Source organism: Labeo rohita, chromosome 2, assembly GCF_022985175.1.
Source record: "Labeo rohita strain BAU-BD-2019 chromosome 2, IGBB_LRoh.1.0, whole genome shotgun sequence".
NCBI lineage: Eukaryota > Metazoa > Chordata > Actinopteri > Cypriniformes > Cyprinidae > Labeo > Labeo rohita.
The window spans coordinates 24,110,492-24,137,736 of NC_066870.1; the positions used below are offsets into that span (position 1 = coordinate 24,110,492).

The window sequence follows — 27,245 nt, forward strand, 5'->3', positions numbered from 1 at the left end:
CTCATTCAACAGCTTTGATCAGTCCAGTTCTGCATTAAAATGATTGTCAGTTTGTGTGAATAATGCTGAAGCAGCATTTTTTTACTCAAAGTCTGATGTGATGCAGGTTGATGCATGCAGATTTTTTTTTCAGCCTTGTCTTTTTTTTTTTTTTTTTTTTTTTTTTGAATTGCAAAATTAAATAAAATTATTTTTTTTTTATATATATTTATTGTGGGGATGTCTTTTGTGGACCTGTCCAGGTCAACATGTTATTTAAATGCCATAAAATAAGTTAACACAATAATTTGTTTAATCATGTTTAAAGGATTAGTTCATTTCCACCCTCCTGTCATCCAAGATCTTCATGTCTTTCAGGACTTCAGGATTTCCCTCCATATAGTGGACTTCAATGGTGCCCCAGAGTTTGAACTTCCAAAATGGAGTTTAAATGCGGTTTCAAATGGCTCTAAACGATCCCAGCCGAGGAAGAAGGGTCATATCTATCGAAACGACTGATTATTTTCTACAAATATTTACCATTTATATACTTTTCAACCACAAATGCTCGTCTTGGTCTCTTTGTTATTTCCAGTTCAATACAGGTATGTCGAAAAACTCCAAACTTATTTTTTTTCTCCAACTTCAAAATCGTCCTGCATCACCGCAGAAGTACCGACCCAGTGTTTACAAAGTGAACATGCAAAGAAAATCAAACACCTTTTATAAAAAAAGGTAAAGCAGCGATGTAGGACGATTTTGAATTTGGAGAAGAAAATGAGATGGGAATTTTTTTGACACACCCTAACTGTCATGAATCAGAAAAAACAGGCAGAGCTAGACAAGACGAGCGTTTGAGGTTAAAAAGTCTATAAATTGTACATTTTTGTAGAAAATAACTGATCGTTTCGCTAGATAAGACGCTTCTTTCTCGGCTGGGAGCCCTTGAAGCTGCGTTAAAATGCATTTTGGAAATTCAAACTCCATGGAAGTCCAGTATATGTAGATAATTCCTGAAATGTTTTCCTCAAAAAACAATTTCTTTACGACTGAAGAAAGACATGAACATCCTGACAAGGGGGTGAGTACATTATCTGTAAATTTTTGTTCTGAAAGTGAACTAATCCTTTAACAACTACGAAATCAACAAAAATAAATCAACATACATAAATTATAAGATAATTCTATAAGATTTCCGAAAGATCATGAGACAGAATTAATGGCTGTTGAAAATACAGCTTTGCCATCACAGGAATAAATTACAATTCAAAATAGAATGAATAATTCATCCAAAAATTCAAAGTCTGTCATTAATTACTCACCCTCATGTCGTTCCAAAACCGTAAGACCTTCGTTCATCTTCGGAACACAAATTAAGATATTTTTGATGAGATCTGAGAGCTTATGGCCCTGACAGGAATGAAACTAAAACGTTCCCAGGCCCAAAAACGTAGTACGGATATCGTTAAAATACTCCATGTGACAGCAGTGGTTCAACTGTACTTTTATGAAGCTACGAGAATACATTTCGTGTGCAATGAAAACAAAAATAACGACATATTCAAGAATCTTCTTTTCCACAGTCCACGTCGTGGAACTCTCGTGAATGGCGGCTGACGCAGAAGAGAAGAACTGTTGAAGTCGTTATTTTTGTTTTCTTTGCAAACAAAAAGTATTCTCGTAGCTTCGTAAAATTACGGTTGAACGCAGGGTCATAAAGTTCTTGGATTTCATCAAAAATATCCTAATTTGTGTTCTGAAGATGAATGAAGGTCTTACGGGTTTGGAACGACATGAGGGTGAGTATTTAATGACAGAATATTAATTTTGAGGTGAACTATCCCTTGGTGAAATAAGACACCTTTTTGTAATTATTATATACACCAATATTTTGTCAATCTCCCTATTTTTTGCATATATGTAGTATGTTTCATAGACCTGCACTTAAGATGGTTCATTCAATTAGATTTATAGATCTATAATATGATATAAGCAAGGTGTGATAAATCGTCTGTATTTTTATATGAGAAGAAAAGCACTTGGCTTGGACACACCCTATTGATGCAGTTTTCCATCACATAACGGTTGTGAGCGTCAGAAGGCAAAGCAGAGGGCTGAAAGGAAAATTCTCCCCTGGTTACACACACCCACAGTCCAGATCCCTCCACCCAAACAGACCTTGTTTTGTCTCATGCTCCAGCTCACGCTAACGTAGGAGGAGAAGGCGGGAGAGGAAATATAACAAACCCCATTCAAAACAGTGATTCAGCCATAGCCTGATGAGAGAAAAACGAAGCATGCTAAGCTGCAGGCTGAACACATGGCACTTTTGTCCGGGACTTTTTATGGTACATTTTGGTACCAGAATCCATGGGGCTTTTGAACAAAACATGCTTGTAGCAAGAAAATAAATAAATTAAAATAACATTTCTTTAGCCTGCTATTTGCCCAGTAGATGTGCCAGTTTGGCAGACGTCTGGAGACCTGAAGATGTGCCAATACAGTACTGCTCCTGCTGAGGCTGATATGCCTCCTTCTGATGTCAGTTCCTCTATTATTTTCCCAGTATGATCTAAACATTTCCGGTTACTCTGAGGAGGTGATGTGAAGATTTTCAAGCAGCCGGCCCACTGCAGTGACAATGACGTTGAAATGCTGTGTAATTTTCCTAATTTCCCATCATTTTTACCTGTAGAGCCAGTCGAATCTGATCCTCAAATGTGTGAAAAATACTTCAAATGCTTTTTTTGTTTCAACAAATTTTATTTCGGTGAAAATGTGACACTTGATTTGGTGTCTCTGTCAGGAATTATAGTACAACTACAGTACACATCCAGAAGGAGGACATTATAGCTTAATATCTGTTATAAACGTGTTTTTATACATGACATTTGAATTAAATCATAACTGTCAGCTATTATGATGGGGACAAATCCTGCATATCCATTCAAAACTATCATACAGTACAAAATCTTTTGGTGCAAAACACTGTAATAAAATAAAAAAGAGGTTCTGTGAAGACTACAATGCAATATACCTTCACTTAAATGTATGAAAAACACCCATTGGGTTAGGAATGGCACTGTGGTGTCGGTCATGCTACAATTTTGGTTTGCTTTCGAATTTCTTTCATATACAGTGTGTATATATACTACATCAAAAGAAGTATAGCATGTTCTTTTTAAAATCTGCCTTTTGTAAAATAATACAAAGTACAGTTACACAGTATACAAACTACAGCATAGAGTGGCTTTCCTGATATGAAGAACAATACCATCCTGGTTTGATCCAATTCCCATTATATAACATTTTGTAGTTTTTAACAAGTGATTATTAATACACAGCTACTCTCCTCTTCAATGACCTCTTCTTTCTGCCCGCTGCTCCCACTGGCCGTATCTTAATTTCTGCAAAGTCGAGAGACTGGAGGTGCCCCTTCCATGGCTCCCAGTTTACTCCCTGAAAACACAATCAGGAATGTATTTAAGGTATTTTACTGACATTCAGGACAGGCATTTTTTTCACTATATTATCATGCAGCATCTCTGATAAAAACAATTTCATCTATTATTGAGTGGTAATTTTTCATTCCATGCTTGCCGTATTTCAGAAATGCTGGCAAATGTTCAAAAGTTTGTGGCTTTTGGAATGTTTTTGAAAGAAATCTTTGATGTGCCAAGTTAAAAACAACCCAGTGCTAGGTGAAATATGGACAAACCCAGCGACTGGGTTGTTTTGACCCAGCGTTTGGGTTCAACTCTTCTGGGTAGTTTTATTTAACTTAACTATTACTTAAATACTATACACTACCAGTAAGATTTTTAATGTTTTTAAAGAAGTATCTTCTGCTTACCAAGTCTGCATTTTTTTTATTCAAAATACAGCAAAAACACTAAAATTTTGAAATATTTTTATTATTTAAAATAACTACATGCTATTTGAATGTATTTTAAAACATATTTTTTTCTTGTGATCAAAGCTAAATTTTTAGCATTATTACTCCAGTCTTTAGTGTCACATGATCCTTTAGAAATCATTCTAATATGCTGATTTGCTGTTAAAGAATCATCAATATTGAAAAAAGTTGAGTAGATTTTTTCAGGATTCTTCGATGAATAGAAAGATCAGCATTTATCTGAAAAAAAAAAATATTATACACTATATATATTTTTGTGGCTCTTCTAAGCTTTCTATTCATCAAAGAAACCTGAAAAAAATATATACTCAGCTGTTTTCAACATAATAATAATAATAATAATAATAATAATAATAATAATAAATGTTGTCTGAGCAGCAAATCAGAATATTACAATCATTTCTGAAAGATCATGTGACTGGAGTAATGATGGTAAAAATTCAGCTTCGAAAACACAGGAATAAATTACATTTTAAAATAAATTCAAATAGAAAACAGTTATTTTAAATAGTAAAAAAAACACTGTTTTTGCTGTACTTTTGGTCAAATAAATGCAGGCTTGGTGAGCAGAAGAGTTTAAAAAACATTAAAAATCCTACAAAAAAAACTTTTGATTGTTAAGAGTATTTATTGCTTACAATGAACCCAAATAGGTTGGAAATTAACATTTATATGCTCAATAAATGAAACTGTATTAATAAGCTGAATAAATAATAATTAAATAATAAACACTTTTCAACTGCTTATTAATACATGTTCACCTTTGATTGTTGTTGATGCTTCTAGTAATTATGTGTCTGATTTTTAATTTACAACCTATTTTGGGTTCATTTTAAGCTAGCCATATACTAATTTTTAAAGAACAACTGAGTTAAAACTAAGGTTGGGTTAAGACAAGGTTGGGGTGTAAAAACATTTCTAATATTGAACTTTTCAATACTGCATTCAAAATTGTATTCAATTACATCTTACTGAATAGTAGTGTATGTTTGGGCTATTTACAGTTATATATTTTTTAAAAAATCAGTGTCTAAAATACCAAAGCTAACACTGTAATAAAGCCTAGACAATTTTTCAACAAGTAAGTGAATTTTAAAAGTTAGTAGTCTCTTACACCTAAGTTCAGTTTGATATTTAGAAAAAAAGACAACATTTTCTACACTTTGTGGCCTAAAATGTTGTTTTCCCTCCACCGAGAAAAACATTCAGTATACCTGTTAGCCTCAAAGAAATAAAGGCTCTAATGGGAACATAAATCTCCAACCAACTTGAAAGTATAGTCTTATTTGTGAACTTATGAGATCTGATAGATCCAGGACACTGCTTTCTTTTGAATTATTGGGCTATTTCTTGTAAGTGCTTTGGCTTCCAATCCTCCTGTCAGTGTTGTAATTTGAGAGCTCCCTCTGGTGGTTATTACCTCTCAATACTGCAGAATCTATGGCAAATAACAAACGACACCAAAAACAGCCAAATTTGTTTTAGAATTACACTCATAAAATCGTCATAACTCACCATACTGTGTCTGTTGTCCCCAAACCTGCCATTCAGATTGGCCAGGTGGCAGTTCTTGTACCACCATGCACCTTGGTGAATCAGAGCACAGTTACCAAGTGCAATGTCATTGTCTGAATCCACCGTGGAGAAAGACCCTCCCTGGTGGTAGGTCATGGCATCACCTGTGCACAATGTTTTATTAATCACATGACCTGCTTCATTTAATTTAGTCGGCATAATCAGATTACGGAATTCAACTCACCAGCATCTCCTTTGTAGTTGCCAATGGTAAGTTTAAACTTCTGTTTGGATGGTGCTACTTTGAAGTTATCGTAGACAGCATATTTCCGCTCAGATCCGAAGCCCAGATCGAAACGCACTTCATATTGTGTAGGAGTATTAGTCAGTTCATGGATCTTCTCCAAGCCTGGTCAAAAAAAACAAAAGCATTACAGCAGCTCAAATCAATATCCAGTTCAGTATAAACCAAAGACATGTGGGTAAGTGAAAGGTTTCAATAAACATATAATGTGAAGTCTTTATTAGATATACCGAGCCAAAATTCATCTGCCAGTTCTCCAAAGCCTTTCATATACTCTCTCCAGCGCCTCATGAAATCTAATTTGCCAGTGTTTCGTCTCTGGAACACCTGTGATTGAGACATAAGTTGTTAGACGCAACACTCGTATTGCATACTATAGATACAAAATGAATGAATAAAATCAAAACAGGAAGAATAAATAACGGCACTCACAATCCAGCCGCCGCCATCAGTTGTCATGTCACAGTACACCTGCATGGTTTTGCTACGGTTGTTGTTGACGTAAATGGTGTAGATGCCACTCTCCATGTTTCCATTCCTCATAATCTGAGTGCAGTCCATTGGGAACGGATAGGCCATTCCCACTAAAAAAATAAATGTATAAGGGTTTTTTATTTCTATTAAGCTTATGAAAATAAGCCTTGGTGATGTGTTGAGTCTTATAAAGGTGTGAATGAAGGAATTAGTATTGAATAAGTTACCTGTGCTAAAGCTTGTCTCCACTATTTTACTCCTCTTCGTGCCTCTATAGGCAATAAGGGTGACAATGTACTTTTTCCCCATTGCAAGATTAGAGAGAGCAAATCTATTCTCCTGCGCAGTCAACGTTTTTTCCACAGTCTGAAAAAATAAGGCAGAAAATCAGTGAAACAAAGAAAAACGCAATTGGGACAAACTAGTGACTAGTGTTTTTTAGATAGTAACAAACATAACAGATACAAAGTTAATGCATTGGGTAGCATATCTAACAACTAACAATATTTTAGTACTTTTTAATTCATTGCAGCATTTCACTACCATTCAAAAGTTTCAGATCTGTAAGGTTTTTTGAATGAAATAAATTAATACTTTTATTCAGCAAGGATGCACTGAAATAAAAGTGTAATTTTTTTAATTAATGCTGTTGAACTTTTGAACTTTCTGTCCATAAAAGAATCATGAAAATGCTGTAAAATGTACATGAGAGTCAGTTGGTACTACATTACTATAATAGTGAAGGTTAAATTGTACTGATTTGTATGCAAACGCTTAAATTACACTCTATAATAAATAAAGTTACAATTACATAATTATATTTCTACTCCAATTCATTTTTAGTATAAATATTTAACTAGTGGCTGTCAAAAAAAACATGACAGATGTATTCAAACATTAAATAATGAACATGTTATATGGTGGATATATTTAGCAAAATGCTCCTCTCTAGAGTTCATTTTTCTAGCTGACAAACTAGTTTATTTTTTTTTCTGAGGTAAATATGACATTACATTATGTTTACGTTTACAAGCTGTTATTTACGTCTTTACGCGATTAAAACAGTGATTGAGCGATTACATGAGACAGGATACGGATTTCGGTAAGTTGTACTCTTTCTTTTAACATATTTTAGGATGTTTATTTATGTTTATTTCGTGCTGAAGGTGGTATTGAAACGGGAATTTAAGCCCTTCTCGTGAACTGAGGCACTACAACGATTGTCACGCCACAATAAACAGCGTGAAAACAGCATTTATTGTTTGAATACTGTAATAAAATGGTCAGCATTTGAAATCTGAGACTTTATTTGATATCAAAAGTAACAAAGCACAAAATTTATTGCGATTTACTGAATGGGAGGTTCACTGTTCACTGTTCCCTTCATTTAATGAAAAGAATTGATATCCTTTTGTAAAAATTAATCAATTAAAATCGTGAAATCGATATTTTTTACCCAGCCCAAAATATATAATAGTAATTTATGCAACTTGAAATGTAAAACTATATTAGTAAATAAAGAAATTAAGTAACCTTATTGTTAGTTCATGTTAGCTACTGTATTATTTATATAAAACCTATAAAACCTAAAATAGGCTTTCAGTATTAAATAGAACAGGTTTCAAAAGCTGTTATCGTGTAGAGCAAACCTGTATGCTGCCATCCTCAGCCCTGTAGGTCAGGATGTAGCCATCAATATTAGCCCGAGGAGCTTTCCATGTTACAGTGGATGTTTCAGTCTGAACATCAATGGCTTTGAGATTCTTTGGCGCATCAATCTCTGCGGATCAACAAACAGTGCTCGGTTAAATGAGGCCGACATCAAATGTGGCTGAACTGTGTGTCTGGAAAAGATCATGAGAATACAACTCTTTCTTAATGAGCTCTTAACAGATGAGAAATGTCTCTCCTTATAAGTACGAGTGTTAGCTTTCCAGTTAGGTTTGAAAACTGATGGATTCTTTCTCTTTTAGCTTTCTGTGCAGAATTAATTCACTTATCACTATTGCTGAGACAAGGCCTTAGCAAAGACCTTCGCCATGCTTCATTTGACATTTTTAGACAGAAGAAGAAAGGACGGGCGCAGAGCCATGCTGCCTGCTTGAATCAGATAACCTGTTTCAGCCTCAGTTGAGGCTTTTCTGCTTGAACGAGAGCCTTTCACAGCCCAGACGTAGACTGTGTAGAGAACTCCAGGCTTCAGACCAGTGAAACTGTAGGAGGTGCTGTCAGCTCCTACTCGAACCTCCTGACTGGTGCCATCTATAGAGCTGTAGCTCAGCATATAGCCATCAACGTCAGCCTGCACCTTGTCCCACGTCACCATCGCCGAGTCCTCTGTCACCTCTCGGGTTAAGAGGTTAGTAGGAGCATCTATATCTAGAAAGCCATTTGTATAACAGTGTTAATTCTTCAAGGAAGTACTTCTGTTGAGGTTTAACACAAGATAAAGAGTCGACCAATGAAGTGGTGGAATGAGACATTAAAAGATTTTGTTGTGTGAAGCATCTGAGAAGAAAAGAAAGCTACATTCTAGAGGCATATTTTAAACTGCCATTGACTACAGGACTAGTAAACCTATAGGGGGCGCTGTTGATTTCTTTTCATATGCCCAGAACCAACAACACAACCATAACCATTGATGTCTCTCACTTCTTTGGTCAAGAGGTTAGAAAGACTACGTATTTCTAAATTAACAGTTGACACATTTGATTAAATGTGAAGCATGTCATTTCTTTACCACTACTGGCACGAAACAGAATAGCAAATTTCTCAAACACTTTCCTTGTTGGCCAAACTGGTAGTCTTAAGATTTGATTGGGCTTCATGCCAAACATCCCTTAGACAAATATAAAAAGAAGTCACATCACATCCAACGGTCATCTTCAGAACACAAACTGAGATAAAAGAATCCTTGTAGCTTTATAAAATTTTGGTTGAACCACTGGTGTCATATGGACTATTTTGATACCTTTCTAGGCCGTGGAAGGATTCTTGCAGTCTATGGAGAGTCAGTAAGCTCTCGGATTTCTGAAGATGAACAAAGGTCTTATGGGTTTGGAACAACATTAGGTTGAGCAATTAATGGCAGAATTTTCATTTTCGGGTGAAATATCCCTTTAACCTATAGTTACGCATGAATAATGATTTGATGTTTTAAACGTTCAATTGTGATATTTGAAATGATTTTGGGGAAAAATATTTACATACATGCTTTAATTATATTTCTAAAATTGTTTGCGGCACGTGTGATCATTGAGTCACTCATTCAACAGATTCGTTCAAACAGCTGAGTGATTCAGTCGCGAATTGCTCAGAGACGCAAAACAGTTCTGCCGTGGCTTTGTTTGAAACTAGTTTCATTGACGAAAAACTGGAGCAAAAACTGGAACTTGTGTCTAAAATGTAACTCAATTAATATTAATTTCTTGTTTTTTGGACTTTTATAAAATCAATATCATGTTTGCAATCATACTGATATTTGAAGAAAAAAAACTGTACACTGTAAAAAATAAAAAACACAATTTGTTGAGTCAGCTTAAAATAATTTGTTACCCTGCTACCTTAAAGTTTTAAGTTCAGTGAACTAAAATAAGTTTAGTCAACTTGAAACGTTAAGTTGTACTAAGTAACAATTTAGATATTTGTGTTTGCTAAACTTAACAGATGGGTAAGTAACCCAGCTGCCTTAAATTTTTAAGTTGTCACTTAGTATAATTTAACATTTCAAGTTGAATTAACCTTTTTTGAGTTGACTGAACTTAAAATTTTAACGCAGCCAGGTTACAAATTATATGAAGTTGACTCAACAAATTGTTTTTTACAGTGCACTCTATGTGTGATATTAACTATATCAGATGACATAAGTAAAAAAGAAAACATGTAATACATATTATTATTTGCCCCCTATATCTTTTAGAATTTTGGGGGAATTCTAAATAGTACTTTTAAAAGACTAAATCATGCACATCATAGTGTATGTGTTTTTGTTTGGTTTTTGTGATATACTTGATAATGTCAAATAGCATATTGTTTAAACAACTACTGTATATCACACACCCATATTAGTCAGAAAAAAATACCTTTAGATATCAATCTGAATATGCAATGGACATTGGTTATGTTTATCTTTTTTGCTCCTTTGAGAGCATCTTGAGTAAAACTATATTTAACAAAGCAAAAAAACCTGAAATGGAAGCAACGCAACCTCTACAAAATTTGTTGCACATAACCCACATTAAAGTTTAAATGGATATCAGTCAATCAATCAATGGTGGATATGGTAGACAAACATGGCATCTGGGAAGAAGTATTTTTACATTAAAAAAAGACATGCTTCACTTTTAATTCACATTTCTACATTAAAGCCATGCATGATTGAACAATTTATCTGTAGAAACCTAAGGCTTTTTGCATAAAGCCTTATTTCTGTAGACAGATAAACGGTTTAAAACAGAGAACTCTGTGTTAGTTTGCATAAGCCAACTGGGAAGACAATTCAAAAACCTGTTTCTGCTTCCGTCGAGCTCTTTTTGCTAGAGCGGGGGCCCTTGATGGCCCACACATAGACTGTGTAGAGAACTCCAGGCTTCAGACCATTGAACTTGTAGGAGGTGCTGTCAGCTCCTACTCGAACCTCCTGACCGGAGCCATCTATAGAGCTGTAGCTCAGCATGTAGCCATCAATGTCAGCCTGCACCTTGTCCCACGTCACCATCGCAGAGTCCTCTGTCACCTCCCTGGTCATGAGGTTAGTAGGAGCATCTATATCTAGAAAGCCATTTGTACAACAGGTTAATGCAAAACATTGCTGCATTTCAGCCATGCAGGCATAGAAAGTGCAGCAGAGGAGATGTGAGAAGAGGAATGTATCACTAAACCATGAAGGTAGACAGTTTATCCTTTTCATACTGATACAATTAGCTATAAATTCAGGATGCAGATAGTAAATCCTATTATTTCCCATCATAGTTTGACTTAATTTCCCTCCTGGATCAATAGTCTTTTATCTTATCTGATGTTGTTTGCTTCTTTAAAAAGTTGAGTGAAAATGAATGACTTTAATTAATGTAAATTCGAAAATGTTCCATGCTTATGAAAAATGCAATTTTCTCAAATTAGCGTTCAGCTTGATTAATGCAGCCAGCAGGTTCTGTTACAAAGTAGCAATTCATCACTACACCACAGAGACAGAGGAGGAAACAGCACAACGTGCTGTATAACAGTGTTTTTAAAAACAACGTCTTATATGAATACTTATGGGATTTTAAAAAAAACATTATAGAAAGCAAAACTGATTTTTTGTCTGTGTTGTTTGATGAGCAGAATTAATAACTAGTCAATCAATGCTGGCTTAATGTGAAATACAAAAGCATTTGAATCAATGTGTATATAAAATGTTTTTATCATTTTAATGCTGTTATTGTTTTGTTGTCATTTTATGAACCTCCTATCTGCATTGTTTAAATATGAACTCATCTTGATGATTGCAGGGTCTGCGTAAGGCCACCCTGACCAAAATCAATAGATGGTACTGGTGTTGTGTTGAGTAGATATTTTAAAGTAATCTAAATCCCAGCTAACAGGGAATGTTTTCATAACTTCTAAAAACTTATAAAACTTATAAAAAGTTATATAAATGTTTGGACAAAACATTCTTAAAGTAATGTTTATGGAACGTTCTTATAAAAGCTGGAATACACTACACAACTTTTAAAAAGTGAACAGGTCTTAAATTACTTGGCATCATACACTTTCCGTCTTTGTAATAGTCACAGAGGAAAAACGGGCCGTAATACACTAAACGTTCTAAAATCAGCTCAAAATATGAAACGTTTGATATACTATAGACTTGATGGAATCATAGTCTGAAGCTAAAAAATTGCAGTCTGTGACCATCATTTTCAGTGAAATCTGTCACCTTAAATCTGAAGACCAGCTCTGACTTTTAGCATCTAGTGTTGACTTCTCTAGACAGTAAATCGGCAGAAAATCAGGGCAAAAATCACGTAGTGTATTCCAGCCTTAACATTATTAATGTTTGATGTACATTCTCATAACTTTGAAAGAAAATGTTCTTAGAACAACATTTTTAGAACTTCTTTGTTCTTAGAGCAACATTCTTAGAACTCCTTGATGTTTTAACATTCTTAGAATATTAAAAATAAATAATTCAAAAAACATTTTATTTTCAGTGGAAATAAAGTTAGTAGAACGTTGTAAGAGACGTGTTTGTAACCTTTAAATTATGTTTAAAATCATGACAAGAAAACTGGACATTTTATTGTTCCTAGAATACTTAAAAATAAATGTTCAAATAATATTTTATTTTAGGTGAAAAAAAATTATAACATTGTAAGAAACATATTTGTAACCTTTAAATTACGTTATAATCACAACAATTATAAGAAATGTTGTAAGAAATAATAATTATGAGAAAATTTGACATTTTAACTTTCTTAAAATATGAAAAATAAATGTTCAAACAATGTTTTATTTTGGGTGAAAATAAAGTTACCAGAACATTATAAGAAATGTTTTTGTAACCTTTAAATGAGGTTATAATCACAACAAAATTTTTTGACATTTTAGCATTGTTAGAATATTAAAAATAAATGTTCAAATAATGTTTTATTTTGGGTGAAGTAGAATGTTGTAAAAATGTTTTTGTAACCTTTATATTATGATGTAATCACAAGAAAACTGGACATTTTATTGTTCCTAGAATACTTATACTTAAAAAATAAATGTTCAAATAATATTTTATTTTAGGTGATAAAAAATTAGCAGAACATTGTAAGAATCATTTTTGTAACCTTTAAATTAAGTTATAATCACGACAATTATAAGAAATGTAAGAAACACTTTTTGACATTTTAACATTCTTAGAATACTAAAAATATAATGTTTTATTTAGTTTGAAAATAAAGTTAGTAAAACATTGTGAGAAACATTTGTGTAACCTTTTAATTACGTTATAATCACTACAAGAAAATTGGACATTTTAACATTCTTAGAAAAAAAAATAAATGTTCAAATAATGTTTTGTTTTGGGTGAAAATAAAGTTAGCAGAACATTGTAAGAAACGTTTTAGTAACCTTTAAATTACGTTATAATCACGACAACACAATTTAACATTTTAAAGTTCTTAGAATATTAAAAATAAATGTTTAAATAATGTTTTATTTTGGGGGAAAATAAAGATAGTAAAATGTAAGAAACATTTTTAAAACCTTTAAATAATATATCTATATTTTACTTTATATAAAAAAAAAAAAACAGGTCATTTCAACATTTAAAAAAAAAAAAAATTCAAAATAATATTTCCACAATGTTTTTATAAGCTAAATGTTTTACCTGGGATGACGAAAGTTCATCTGATTGACACTTTAAAACCATTTAGATTAATTTAGATTTACACATTAATTGAAGCAGTAATACAAACACAAAACGGTAAAATAGGGTAAAAAAAAAAACGACTACTGTGCTCAGATATTAAAGATTATCATTTGCACAGATACTGAAGCAAACATGAGTGATGTGTGAATTATCGAGCAATCAACAGAGATGCTAATTCCCTAATATGAAATATTAACATAAAATCCGCATTACTACATTACAGTTTAACATGGCTAATTAAGTCAACTACAGTAGTAAACATTATGAAACACTGTCATTTGTAAGCTTAGGCAGCAGCTATAAGCGACATAATTGGTTTCCCTACATAATTTATCTTTCAGTTCCCTGATTCCAGTAAGCAAACCCTTAAATATTCCTAGGTAGATATTCCAGTCATTCATGCAGTTTGTCAAAGGCTACATCAGTAACTCAATGTTAACAGAAACACACAATGCGTCTCACACTATAGTGCACAGATTTCTTCTAATGCTCTTTAGATGCTGTAATGTGGACAGTGATAAATGGTTATGGAAACCCAACAGAGGATACGCATGGGTACATTTGTTATCTATCCAAGTGCTTCTGTTTGGGTTGTGTTTCCTGACTCTGACTGTCAGCTGGTAATGCACTTAGACCATCTGCTTTACCGTACAGCAGCACCCACTAGAGAAATACCTCTCTCGTTCTCTAAACCTGAATTGCTATGAAGTCTTCTTATTACAGGGTTGGCGTTTTAAAAGAGCTGAAAAAATGTGACTTCTACATTTGTTAATGATGGTTCATCTTATGGAGAATGGAAAATACTACAACATTATGGCTCCATAATACTCTGTTGACAACTGGTGGGTTGCTGGTGCTTGCAACACCAAGGCCATGGTCTGATTCTCAGATAACGCAAAACACATACCATGCGTTTTCTGCAAAGAATGCATGCAAAAGCTCTGTTGCAGAGACAAAATCTCTGTCGAAAGAAATAAAATCAAGCAAGGAAATGACTTCTTAGGTACACAAGAAAGCAATGAACATATGAGAATGCCACTCTTCCATTCACTGAGAAGCTCAAGAGATCAAAGCATAATGGCAAGATCCCTTGAGGGAATGCTTGAGATGAGGAAATAAAAACAGTGAGGGTAAAGCCCCACATCCTCACACAGAAGGTGAACAGCTTACCCGTTTCGGGCTCGGTCATGCTCTTCCTACTGGAACGAGAGCCCTTATAAGCCCAGAGGAAAACTGTGTACAGGACTCCCGGTTTTAGAGAGGTCAGCTGGTAAGACGTAGCGTCTGCGCCCACTTTAATTTCTCGGCTGGCGCCCCCTGAAGAGCTGTAAGTCAGCATATAGCCGTCGATCTCAGCACGAACGCCATCCCACGTCACGGTCGCGGAGTTCTCCGTCACCTTCCTGGTTGCCAGATTGGTTGGGGCATCAATGTCTGTTGGATAAGATGATAATTCAAGACTTTCAGTATATTGCACAAAAAAGAACATTTTCTAAATCAGTCTGGCTTTTTACAAGAATTTATAATTTTATTAAATCCAGTGCCAAGTTCGAGTCCCGGCTCATGGGCATTTCCCAATCCCGTCCCCCTCTCTCTCTCCCAGTTCACTTCCTGTCTAACTACTGTCTTATCAAAGGCATATAACAATATAAGATACATTTATAATTTACTCATAATTGTGTATGCATAGAATATATTTATTTGTATTAAACTTTTATTCGTTATTTGTAAAAAGATAGTATCTTTTTTGTATAAATATAATTTTGTTTCAAATATTTTAAATACAATTGAACATTTAATATCAATATAATTTTTTCATTAATATTTTATTCATCCATTCATATTTTTATTTAATCTTTTTTTTCAAGATTTATTATTTATCTTTTTTTATGAATAATATTTAAACTTGAATTGCTTTTTTTTTGTATTTTTATAGTACTATATCTTACCTATTTAAATATTTTGTGATAAATAACATTCATAGTATTTTAGATGTTTAGATACTTATAAAATAAATATCTAGTACTATTTATGCACAATTGTATACAAAAATCTTCAGATTTCAAATAATATATCTTCTTGTTTTATAAATATTTTATATAAATATTATTTTATTAACAATGTTATACTGTACAAAAAGAACATTTTCTAAATCAGTTTTTGCCTTTTTACCAGAAAAATATATATAAATAATTTAATTGAGATATTTTTAAATAAAATCCATAATATTTAAATATTTATGAGATACATTTACCATTTACCATTTACTCACAATCTTAAGTGATTTCAGAGAATATCTTTTTTGTATTATATCTTCATTCATTATTCATATTTGTAAAAAAAATATATATATATATTAGTATTTTTTTGTATAAATATAATTCCATTTAAACTATTTTAAATATAATTAAACATTTAATATCAATATACACTTTTCAGCAATATTTTATTCATTCATATGTTTTATTTTTGTTAAAAATGTTTTCAAGATTTATTTATTTAGCTTTTTTCGATTAATAATTACAATTTAACATTTTATTTAATATTCTAATACTATATTTTAAAATTCTTCTACAAAACTGCATTTTTGTATGCTTTTATAGTAACATATTTAACATATTTAAATGGATATTTTGTAATAAATAAAATCCATAATATTTTAGATATTTAGATACTTTATGCACAATTGCATATAAAATATTCTAGAGATTTCAGGGAATTGTTATACAAATATTATTTTATTAACAATGGTATACTGCACAAAAAAATAAATTAAAAAATAAATAAATAAATAAATAAATAAAAGGGTTTTTTTTAAATGAAATCCATAATATTTAAATATTTTTTAGATAAATTTACCATTTACTCACAATGTTCAGAGATTTTAGAGAATATCTTTACTCGTTACTTGTATTCGTAAAAAGATATTAGTATCCTTTTTGTATAAATATAATTTTATTTAAATTATTTTAAATATTGAGCATTTAAATTGACATTTGAACTATTGAAACACAATGTTTGATTAAAGAAAATTTTAGATATTTAATTAGGAATATAGCATATACTCTTTATTTACACAAAACTTAATAAGATAAAAATATATATATTTGCATAGACAGAAACATTTTCCCTATTCTTAGCATAAATCTACCAACATATAGTGAGACTTATGCTTAAAACACATTACATCCATAATATTTAAATATTTATAAGATAAATTTATTATGTACTCACAACTGCATGATACAATGACTTCAGAGATTTCAGAGTATATATCTTTTGTCTTTTTTGTTGTAAATATTATTTTATTATAAAATAGTAATAAAATAATAATAAAGAAGACCTTTTCTATTAAGATAAATTACATATTTTACAAACACTTAAGAGATTTCAGAGAACATATCTTTTTGTCTTTTTTGCTATGTAAATATTATTTATTTCAAATAGTTTTTAAATATAATTTAATATTTAAGTATTTATTTAAATCTAAATAAATGTTGTTTAAATAAATACAAATATTTCATATATAAGTACTGATAAAACATGATAAATGTTCTTTTTTTATATACAAAATTGAATGAAATTCAATTTTTTTTAAAAGAGCTTTCCTTTTTTAGCATAAATCTAACAACATTTCATGATATTTATGCTTTAAACATATTGTTCAGGCTCCCTGCTGAGGTTTTTATATTTCATCATGCTTATGGATTTGCAATTATCAGTACCTTAGAGTCTGAGGATGTGCACGGGGTCATATAGGCAGTGCAATATGCGTTTGTGAGCAGTCCCACTGGAACTAAGAAAGTGCCCATGCAACGCAATGGAGGAAGTCAAGAGACAAGGAAAAGCAATCATCATTTAGGCTACTGTTCTGTGACTGCAGCAAGGTTAGCCGAATGTCACCATGCTATCCGCATCATGGAAACTGATTCCCTATGCCTTCCAAGATTGCTAGAATCCACAGCTCTCATTTTATGCTCTCTGATTGCCAATGTGGGCTTATCATTCTTGACTTATCTGAGTTTGAAACATGGACTAGAATATAAAGCACTGGAACAGCTCTTACTGGGACGCACCAACACCAATGCTAAATGCATTTAGAAGAAACTAAAAACTCCATGATTCTGCAATTACCTAGTCAATATCTCAGCACACAAACAACCAGATCATAATGGCACGATTATCGTGCCAAGCAGCTCTTTCCTGTGTTATTGCTTATACAAACACAATACGTGCTTTATCAAACAGCATGACAGATTGATACAAACTGCCAAATGTATCTCTATTCCTGTCTCTGAGCATTGAAGTATGGTCAGATTAGAAAAAAATTCTCCCAAATTTCTCTGGACACATTTCAAGCTTCCAAGCCAAAGGACAGCAGGGGAGATAAAAGCTGGAAGCTCTTTTGAATCATGGAAAACGTTTTATCCATGATGAAAATTAGGGCATAAGTATGGCATTATGTGCTTCATAAGATGTGCATTGTAGATTTGCTGTGAAGAAACACTGCAATGCAAAATAAAGCATAGAATATAGTACCATCTTCATTGCAATTAGAACATCATACGTTTAAATACAGAAAAGAAGCTAATTAAAGATGTTTAAATACAAAAAACGATATTGCACAAATAAAAAAAGAAAATATTTTCTAAATCAATATTTTATTCATTCATTCATACTTTTTGTTTTTATTTAATCATTTTTTCAATATTTATTTATTTACCCCAGAAATAATTTTTAAACAATTTAACATTTTATTTAATATTCTAATACTATAATTTAATGTTTTTACACAAACTTGCATCTTTTGTATGCATTTCAAGCTTTATGTATTTGCTTTCTTTTGTTTGTTTGTTTGTTTGCATTATTTTTTTACATGAATAACATGTAAACGAAATTGCATTTTTGTATGTATTTCAAGATTTGTTTGTATGTTTTATTTTATTTTATTTTTTTTATTTTATTTATTTGTTATATATATATATATATATATATATATTTTTTTTTTTTTTTTTTTTTTTTTTTTTCCCAGAAATAATTTAAACAATTGAACACTTTTTTTCTATGTATTTCAAGATTTATTTCTCTGTTTATTTATTTATTGCTTTATCCAGGAATATTTAAACAATTTAACATTTTATTTAATATTCTAATACTGTAATTTAATGCCGTTACACAAAATTGCATTTTTTGTATGCATTTCAATATTAATTTGTTTGTTTGTTTGTTTGTTTTTTCCAGGAATATTTAAACAAGTTAACGTTTTGGTAAAGTTTTATTTATTATTCTAACACTACAATTTAGTGTTCTTACACAAAATTGCATTTTTTGTATGTATTTCAAGATTTGTTTGTTTGTATTTTTTTCCCAGGAATAATATTTAAACAATTTAACATTTTATTTAATCTTCTAATATTAAAATGTAATATGCTTCCACAAAATTGCATGTTTTTTGCATGTTTTATAGTTAACTTATTTAAATAAACATGTTTTAATAAAAAATATATATATAATATTTTATATATTTAGATACCTATATAAATATCTAGTACTATTTACGTACAATTTTTATATAAAAAAAACTTAATTCAGAGAATTCAGAGAATATATCTTTTTGTTAAATAAATATTATTTTATTATTAAACTACTTAAATATAATTTAATATTCAATTTATTTAAAAGAACATTTTTTAAATAAAATATTTAATAATTATTTAAAAAGTACTTTTTTGCACAAAATTGCAGACTGTGATTAATATATTTTCAGGGTGGGGTAAAAAAGACATGGCGGTACAACTATTTTGCAGGTGCATTTATCAGTGTATTACATATTAGAATAAACAAAATATAATTTCAATAAACAGATAAAGAGTAACTATATACTGTACATAAACTATGCAAATTCATAATGACCTTAAGCAGAAACACTTCTCTGAAGTTAACATAGGCTTTGCTCAAGAGAAAAACAAACACCTTGTCTGTTTTGTTTTGTTTTTTTTCAAGTAAAGCTTTAAAGTAGTACTGATCAAGACGTGAGGTCTTGCTTATTCACTTTCAGGACATTAAGTTCTTTGAAGCAGTCCAATCCAATGACTCTTTCCACCGAACAAACAATGCATTAAACTCCCTTGTGGTAGAAGAACTACACCTGATTGTTATGGAGGAGGTGATGAGGGACAAATTGATTTCAGGGAAGAACAAAAGTATCAAAGTCTGCGGGAGACTGAATGTCTTCAATTGCAAGAGAAACGTCCCCTATTGAGTCATTCTGTTCTTTTTATAGAGCCAGTCTTTCCATCTAATTTAAAGTTGTGTTTTTATGGTTCCCAAGAACTTAAAAAAGCTCAACGGTGCTGTTCAAGTCATCGATGCTAAAAGAAACCAGATTGGGGGGTCCTTGATCACATCTATAAATTTCACTCTTCAGGTCAGTGTTCAGTTATTCAGTCGTAAGACATGAAGAATACAGTCACCCTACATTGCACTGGATAACAAGAAGAACAATATACAGTCTGGTTCCTCTGTGATGCACACGTGCAAAATATGCCATGTCCGTGAGGAAGCATTGAAAAACCATTTCCTGTTCCTACGGTTTGGTGAGACTAAGTGTAGGAGTAACTGGTGCTGTAATTCATAAGTTGCTGAGCGGAGGGAAAATACTGTCTACTGGAGGCCCCTCTAATGGCTGCTGTAGCTGTCAAGAACAGACTCAAAGGATGTAGTACGACCTAAAATTTAAAGGCAGTATCAAGTATTAAATTCTCACTAACCCGAGCACTTTTTGAAATTGAGAATCTCGCTGTGGCTTACATGACGTGTGTGCAACTACAGAAATCAGATGGCTCTTATATAAAATGTGTAATAACGCCCAAACTATTTCTTCTAAAAGCCCCCTAAGACAAATATACTGTCATTTTGAGCCAAAAACGTAGAAGATCCAGTACAGAGCTAAAGTGTCCAGCCACTTTTTGGCAACACCTTGACTGTGCAAAATAAAAATCTCTTTTCTTGGAAGAGATTAGCACTACTGGAACAATATGAGGTCAGATGTTAACTACCTGACAAGGACCACATAAGCAGTATTAGGAGACAAAGTCCTCAAAGGTTTTTTTTTTGTTTTGGTAAATTCATGTCCCAGTCACTTTTCTTCGTTAAGTAAACATTACTTAGACTCAAAAAAAAAAAAAATCTATTTGATACTTTTTTTTTTTTCAAAAATGTTTTTTTTAGCATTTTACATTTATTCCAAAACTAACTCAAAACAGTAACATTTTAAACAATATATTTTATTTGTGAACTTACAGTTGAGGTCAAAAGGTTACATACACCTTGCAGAATCTGCAAAATGTTAATTATTTAACCAAAATCAGAGGGATCATACAAAATGTATGTTATTTTATATTTAGTACTGACCTAAATAATATATTTTACATAAAATAAGTTTACATATAGTCCACAAGAGAAAATAATAGTTTAATTTATAAAAATTACCCTGTTCAAAAGTTTACATTCTTAATGCTGTGTTGTTGTTTTTTTTTTGTTTTTTTTTAAAGTGATGGTCATTCATGAGTCCCTTGTTTGTCCTGAACAGTTAAACTTCAGAAAAAATCCTTCAGGTCCCACAAATTCTTTGGTTTTTCAGGATTTCTGTGTATTTGTACCCTTTCCAACAATGTCTGTATGATTCTTTTCACACTGAGGACAACTGAGAGACTCATATTCTACTATTACAGAAGGTTCAAACACTCACTGATGCTTCAGAAGGAAAAATTATGCATTAAGAGCCGGGGGGTGAAAACTTTTGGACAGAATGAATATGTGCACATTTTCTTATTTTGCCTAAATATCATATTTTTTTAAATTTAGCACTGCCCTTCAGAAGCTACAGAAGATACTTACATGTTTCCCAGAAGACAAAATAAGTTACATTTACCCTGATCTTCAAATTCTAAAAGTTTTCACCCCCCGGCTCTTAAAGGAAAAGTTTACTTCCAGGACAACAATTAACAGATAATTTAATCACCCCATTGTCATCCAAGATGTTCATGTCTTTCTTTCTTCGGTTGTAAAGAAATTATGTTTTTTGAGGAAAACATTTCAGGAATGTTCTCCATATAATGGACTTCTATGGTGCCCGTGAGTTTGAACTTCTATATACTTTATATACTTTTTCTGCGTGAACTCAATACAGTTAGGGTAGATCAAAAAGCTCCCATCACATTTTCTCCTCCAACTTCAAAATTGTCCTACATCGCCGTTCTACCTTTTTTTGTAAAGGGTGTTTTGACCCTCCTTGCGCATTCACTTTGTAAACACTGGGTCGGTACTTCTGCAGCGATGTAGGACAATTTTGAAGTTGGAGGAGAAAATGAGATGGAAGTTTGAGGTTAAAAGTATATAAATTGTATTTTTTTTTTTTTTTTAAATAAGCAATCGTTTTGCTAGATAAGACCCTTCTTCCTTTAAAGCTGCATTTAAACTGCATTTAAGAAGTTCAAACTCACGGGCACCATAGAAGTCCACTATATGGAGAAAAATGAAATGTTTGCCTCAAAAAACATATTTTCTTTACGACTGAAGAAAGAAAGACATGAACATCTTGGATGACAAGAGGGAGTGTAAATTATCTGTAAATTTTTCTTCCGGAAGAAAGCTTCCCCTTTAATGCATTGTGACACACTGCCTCCCTTGCAGGAAGATGATTTGTATTTCTGTTACAATCACATTTGACCACTATTTGATTTCATATTTTGTTTTATTGGTTTACTGATGCTTGTTTTCTCACTAAGACTTGCCTCCTCATACAAAGTATCTTCGGCCAAGAGCTGAATTCCCATAGGTAAATAGCCTGACAAAGTAAACTATATTTATGCTTACAGCAATAATTCAAAGACGCAGATGTTGAATACAAAATCTAACAGTTCCCTGCCCTGTTTGATATATTAAACCCGCCCCCTTAACATAACTGTGGTTACGTATGATAAGTTTTCTTTTGCAACCATAATTGTGCGTTTTAAACCATAATTCTAAAGGGATGATCTTATTATTGGGCCAAATGCACTGACGCATAAATATTAAACAGGGAATATTACAGCCTTTAAATAGATATAAATATTAGTCCAAGCATTAGGCTATGAAATTTAAGGCTAAAACATGACAGATGCCTTTTAATGATTTAAGGGCCGTAGCTAATTGACATTTTAATAGGGGTGATATTATACGTGCAGTCCATCAAAATTATTCTGCAACATTTCCAAAAGGCACATACTGTACATATACAAATCACATATTTAAAGGACTTTTTTTCATTAGGCATCGTTGGGCACTTCTAAGGGAGATTTACTGACCACTTGTAATTTGTTTCCACATTATTTGACAGGTTTAGTTAGTATAAAGATCTCATTGTTGGCAGACTATCAGCATACTGGAGCACTACCTTTAAATATCTGCAGCTCCAACCACTGAGATACCTATAATAATACAGAAACCGATGCCTCTAGGGTTCTTCATGAATATTTGTTGGTTTTGGACATGTGTATTTTTTCAGAGCGAGTAATGTCAGAACTGCCACATTTCAATAGCCCTGGGTAAAATAATAAAACGGATTTGTTGTTTTTTTTCAGTCAAGGAAGCAATTTAATTGATTTACGGTGACAAGGAAAATATCTGTCTTACGCACTGGGTTGTAAAGATTTTAACTACCATTGGACACTGAAGCCTTTCAGAAGAAAATATTTTTTGAGTGTACAGCATGAAAGCATAAAAGAACTCCCTCCATTAAAAGATTGTTGCGGTAAAGATTGTATCTCTAGCATCAACATCAGAACAATAATCTAATTTCTGCAACTATTCGTCTCTTTTATTTCAGCATATTTTAAAGCTGTTTAAAGCTATTTCTAAACAGATATACACCACCAGTCAAAAGTTTTTGAACAGTAAGATTTGTAATGTTTTTTTAAATAAGTCTCTTCTGCAAGCCTGCATTTATTTGATCCAAAGTAGAGCAAAAACAGTCAAAATTTGAAATATTTTTTCTATTTAAAATAACTGTTTTCTATTTAAATATGTTTTAAAATGTAATTTATTCCTGTGATTTCAAAGCTGAATTTTTAGTATCATTACTCCAGTTCCATGATCCTTCAGAAATCATTCTAATATTCTGATATGCTGCTCAAAAAACATTTATTATTATTATTATTATTATGTCGAAAACAGCTGAGTAGAATTTTTCCAGGTTTCTTTTATGAATAGAAAGTTCATAAGAACAGCATTTATCTGAAACAGAAATCTTTTATAACATTATAAATGTCTTTATCATCACTATTGATCAATTTAAAGCATCCTTGATGAATAAAAGTTTTAATTTCTATAATTTCTGGATTAATTTTTGGATTTTGGCTTGGTGAGCAGAAGAGACTTCTTTAAAAAAACATTAAAAATCTTAGTGTTCAAAAACTTTTGACTGATAGTGTAGGTCAGGTTTCACCTACATTGTGAGCACCAAATATGGCACAATGAAGTGGCTTAAAAAAAAACATATTAAAATAATGTCCTCAAGTCGACATAATGTAAAAACGTTTCTGTCTTGGGTTTACAGGATAAAAAATATCATTAGCTCAGTATAAAAACACTACACAAGCCAATGGAACATCCCCACTATAAAAGAAAATCAAAAGCGGCATCTGAAAATTTTATTTCCCACTTTATGCATTGCTACCGAGGCATATTACTGACCTGTGACCCCTGTGGCGTACGACGGCTTGCCTTCCATTTCACCTTTGATCGCTTGCACGCCTATCTGATATTCTGTTCCCGGGCTGAGGCCTGAAAAACACACATTCGTTTTGTTCTCATTGCACAGCCACTGAATTCAATATACTCTGAAGCTCAGGGATTTGTGAATGCAGATGGATGCATAACAGCGGACTGACCTACAATGGTGTGCTTGGTTCTGGCTTCTTGGCTCATTGCCACGTTCTCCTGTCCTTCCTGACCATCGGGGCTGGCATGGGTCAATTTGAAGTAGTCCACGGCAATCGCAGGGTTCTTCCAGTCCACCTGGATAGAGTCCTCTGTCTGGCCCACCACCTTGATTCCCTCAATACCAGAGACGTCTGAAGAGGAAAACAGATTGGGGCAATACCTGTTACGCATAGTAAACAGCTTAAAGGTGCACTAAGAAGTTTTTAACTATTTCGCTGTGCAACGTGACAACTGTGTATATAAAAAACACATAGATACACTGCTGTTCAACAGTTTGAAGTTGGTAAGATTTTTTAATGTCTGCATTTATTTGATCTAAAATATTATGAAATATATTTACTAAATAACTGTTTTCAATTTTAATGTATTTTAAAATGTAATTTATTCCTGGAATGACAAGAATTAATTCTCAGTCTTCAGTGTCACATGGTCCTTCAGAAATCAATATGCTGATTTGATGCTCTTTTAACTTTTTCCCCCCCAGGATTCTTTGATGAATAGAAAATTCAAAGGAACAGCATTCATTTGATATAGAAATCTTTCACAACATTATAAATGTAATTAGGTTTATGAATACTTATTTAAAAAAATACTTAATTTAAAAAATGAGTTCTAAAGCCTCTTTTGTATTGTCTAATCTAAGCTTTACTCATCTGCCACAATAATGACGTTTTAAATAAAAAATATTGATTTTTGTTACCATTTTTCAGTAATTAATTAGCATTAATTCAACAAACAAACAAAAACAAACCCCCAAAAACTTCACAGTGATTCTGCATACACACTTTTGGTTACAAGTACAAATGAATGCAAATCGTTGTCATTTCTTTCATATTTTTGATTGGATGTCTCCGGTACTCCTCTTGTAAGCTGTTCTCAACATTCTGCCACTGGATGACAGAAACGAGTTGCAGCCAAGTATTCTACCACTTCAGACTGAGCTACATTTCTCATGTGAGAAAGAAATATTTTTAGACATTCAAACTCTTTGTTAACTTGTGACTGACAGTGTCTCATGCGGGCCATTCATCTTTGTCATCACATCCAGATGATCAGCAGTTTCTCATGAGAGTCTAATGTGCTGTGAGGAAAGGCTGACCACATCAAAATGCTGAAGTGATCATCCTGTTGCACAACTGTAAACATTCATTTCCGAGAAAATGTGTTTTTGGCTTTTCACTCAACTCTACCAACTTAGTTACATCTGGCCTTATAGTTCACACAAATGCCACTTCTTGTTTGCTGCTATAATAAAGCCATTTTACTGAATTTAACTAAACTGAATTGATTTTCTATGTTAAAGCGTTAGACAAATAATGTTATTAATAATGTCTTACCAGTCGTAGCCACTATTTCATCGGATTCACTGTTAATGCCCCTGATGACAGCGTACACCTGCACTATGTACGTGACTCCGGGTTTGAGGCCTGTGATCAGATAGGAGTTTTTCGTGTTTTCCACCTGGACCTCTTTAATGGCTCCCTCGTCTCCCTTTGGATAGTAGGACAGGATGTAGTACTCGGCTCCTTTCACAGACTCCCACTCCACCAGCAGAGACACATCTGTGACTTTGATCAGACGGAGGCCTTTTGGTCCTAGAACTGAAGTATGAAGAAATGTTGTCAGTGAGCATTCTTTTACATCAGATGTTGTAAATGCATTTGTTGTCCTGTTTATTAATTATTCATTTGTTCAACCAACCAACAAAGAGACCAAAAGATTTCAAAACAGTCGATATTCACTTACAACCTTCATAGTCAGTGTCAGTACAATCAGATCATTTAGATTCATGAATGAATTATTCAGACCATTTTTTTTATTTGATCAACTGATTCATTCAAAAGGCCTGATTTAAAAGAATAACTGATTCACAAATCAAACATTGCAACTCCTTTCATGTCAGCGCCGACATATAGCGCCATTGTGCTAAGAGCGTCCTGAGTTCGAATCCCAGCTTGAGGACCTTTCCTGATACCGCCCTCTTACTTCCATCTCTATACTGTCCTATAATGATAAAGACAAAAACTTAAAAAAAAAAAGTCTTAAAAATTGTTAAAATCTTAAAAATATTTAAAGGGGTCATCGGACGCAAAGTTCACTTTTTCATGTTGTTTGAACATTAATGTGTGTTGGCAGTGTATGTACAAATCTACCCTATAATTATAAAAATCCATGCAGTGTTTTGTAATTAATCTGTAAAAATAATATTTCTTTTCCAATTCGAGCCATTCTCAGATGCCTGTCGTTGTGGCATCACACCGACAGAGGCCGCTCCCACGATAGTTGATTGACATGAGCGTCTTACCTCAGATCAGCTGTAACAGTCAGACCTCTATTGTTTCAATGCCAGGGATGTAAGTTAGACAAGAATATCTCCGACTGAGCAATTGAGGTGTTGTGTTGCTGGATGTAATAATGAACACAGTGGTCGGGATTTACTCCCGACATCTGAGCCAATGAAGATGCAGTGGATTACATTTGTTTGTGAAGGGAATGCGGCTCCCGATCTACATATATCCGTCTATGTTCACGCAAATCATTCGTGATCCAGCTTCACTTACAGCAGAAGTGAGTATAAGGTTTTTTTTAATGAATCTTTGCGCCTTTCCTAATAACGTGCTAGTTGGCAAGTTTAGCGGCTAAACGCAGTTAAATGCGGCTAAAGTAAACATGCT

The 27,245-nt window shown here is 32.7% G+C and overlaps 1 protein-coding gene across 4 annotated transcripts in view; it reads right to left on the bottom strand.

The window, feature by feature from the left end:
- Positions 1 to 2,398: 2,398 nt before the first annotated feature.
- tnn (tenascin N) overlaps positions 2,399 to 27,245 on the bottom strand; it is a 38,733-nt gene continuing 13,886 nt past the window's right edge. The window contains exons 4-16 of one of the 4 annotated variants that reach the window (XM_051096265.1): positions 25,908 to 26,171; positions 24,519 to 24,701; positions 24,322 to 24,411; positions 14,758 to 15,021; positions 10,695 to 10,958; positions 8,304 to 8,567; positions 7,838 to 7,968; positions 6,416 to 6,554; positions 6,147 to 6,298; positions 5,945 to 6,041; positions 5,655 to 5,819; positions 5,411 to 5,574; positions 2,400 to 3,438 (exon numbers count right to left, since the gene is read on the bottom strand). In XM_051096265.1, the coding sequence (XP_050952222.1) occupies positions 3,313 to 3,438; positions 5,411 to 5,574; positions 5,655 to 5,819; positions 5,945 to 6,041; positions 6,147 to 6,298; positions 6,416 to 6,554; positions 7,838 to 7,968; positions 8,304 to 8,567; positions 10,695 to 10,958; positions 14,758 to 15,021; positions 24,322 to 24,411; positions 24,519 to 24,701; positions 25,908 to 26,171 (2,303 nt within the window). In that variant the 3' untranslated portion in view covers positions 2,400 to 3,312. Of the gene's footprint in view, positions 3,439 to 5,410; positions 5,575 to 5,654; positions 5,820 to 5,944; positions 6,042 to 6,146; positions 6,299 to 6,415; positions 6,555 to 7,837; positions 7,969 to 8,303; positions 8,568 to 10,694; positions 10,959 to 14,757; positions 15,022 to 24,321; positions 24,412 to 24,518; positions 24,702 to 25,907; positions 26,172 to 27,245 lie in introns of all 4 variants that reach the window. The other 3 variants (XM_051096283.1, XM_051096275.1, XM_051096292.1) reach the window with 3 other exon arrangements.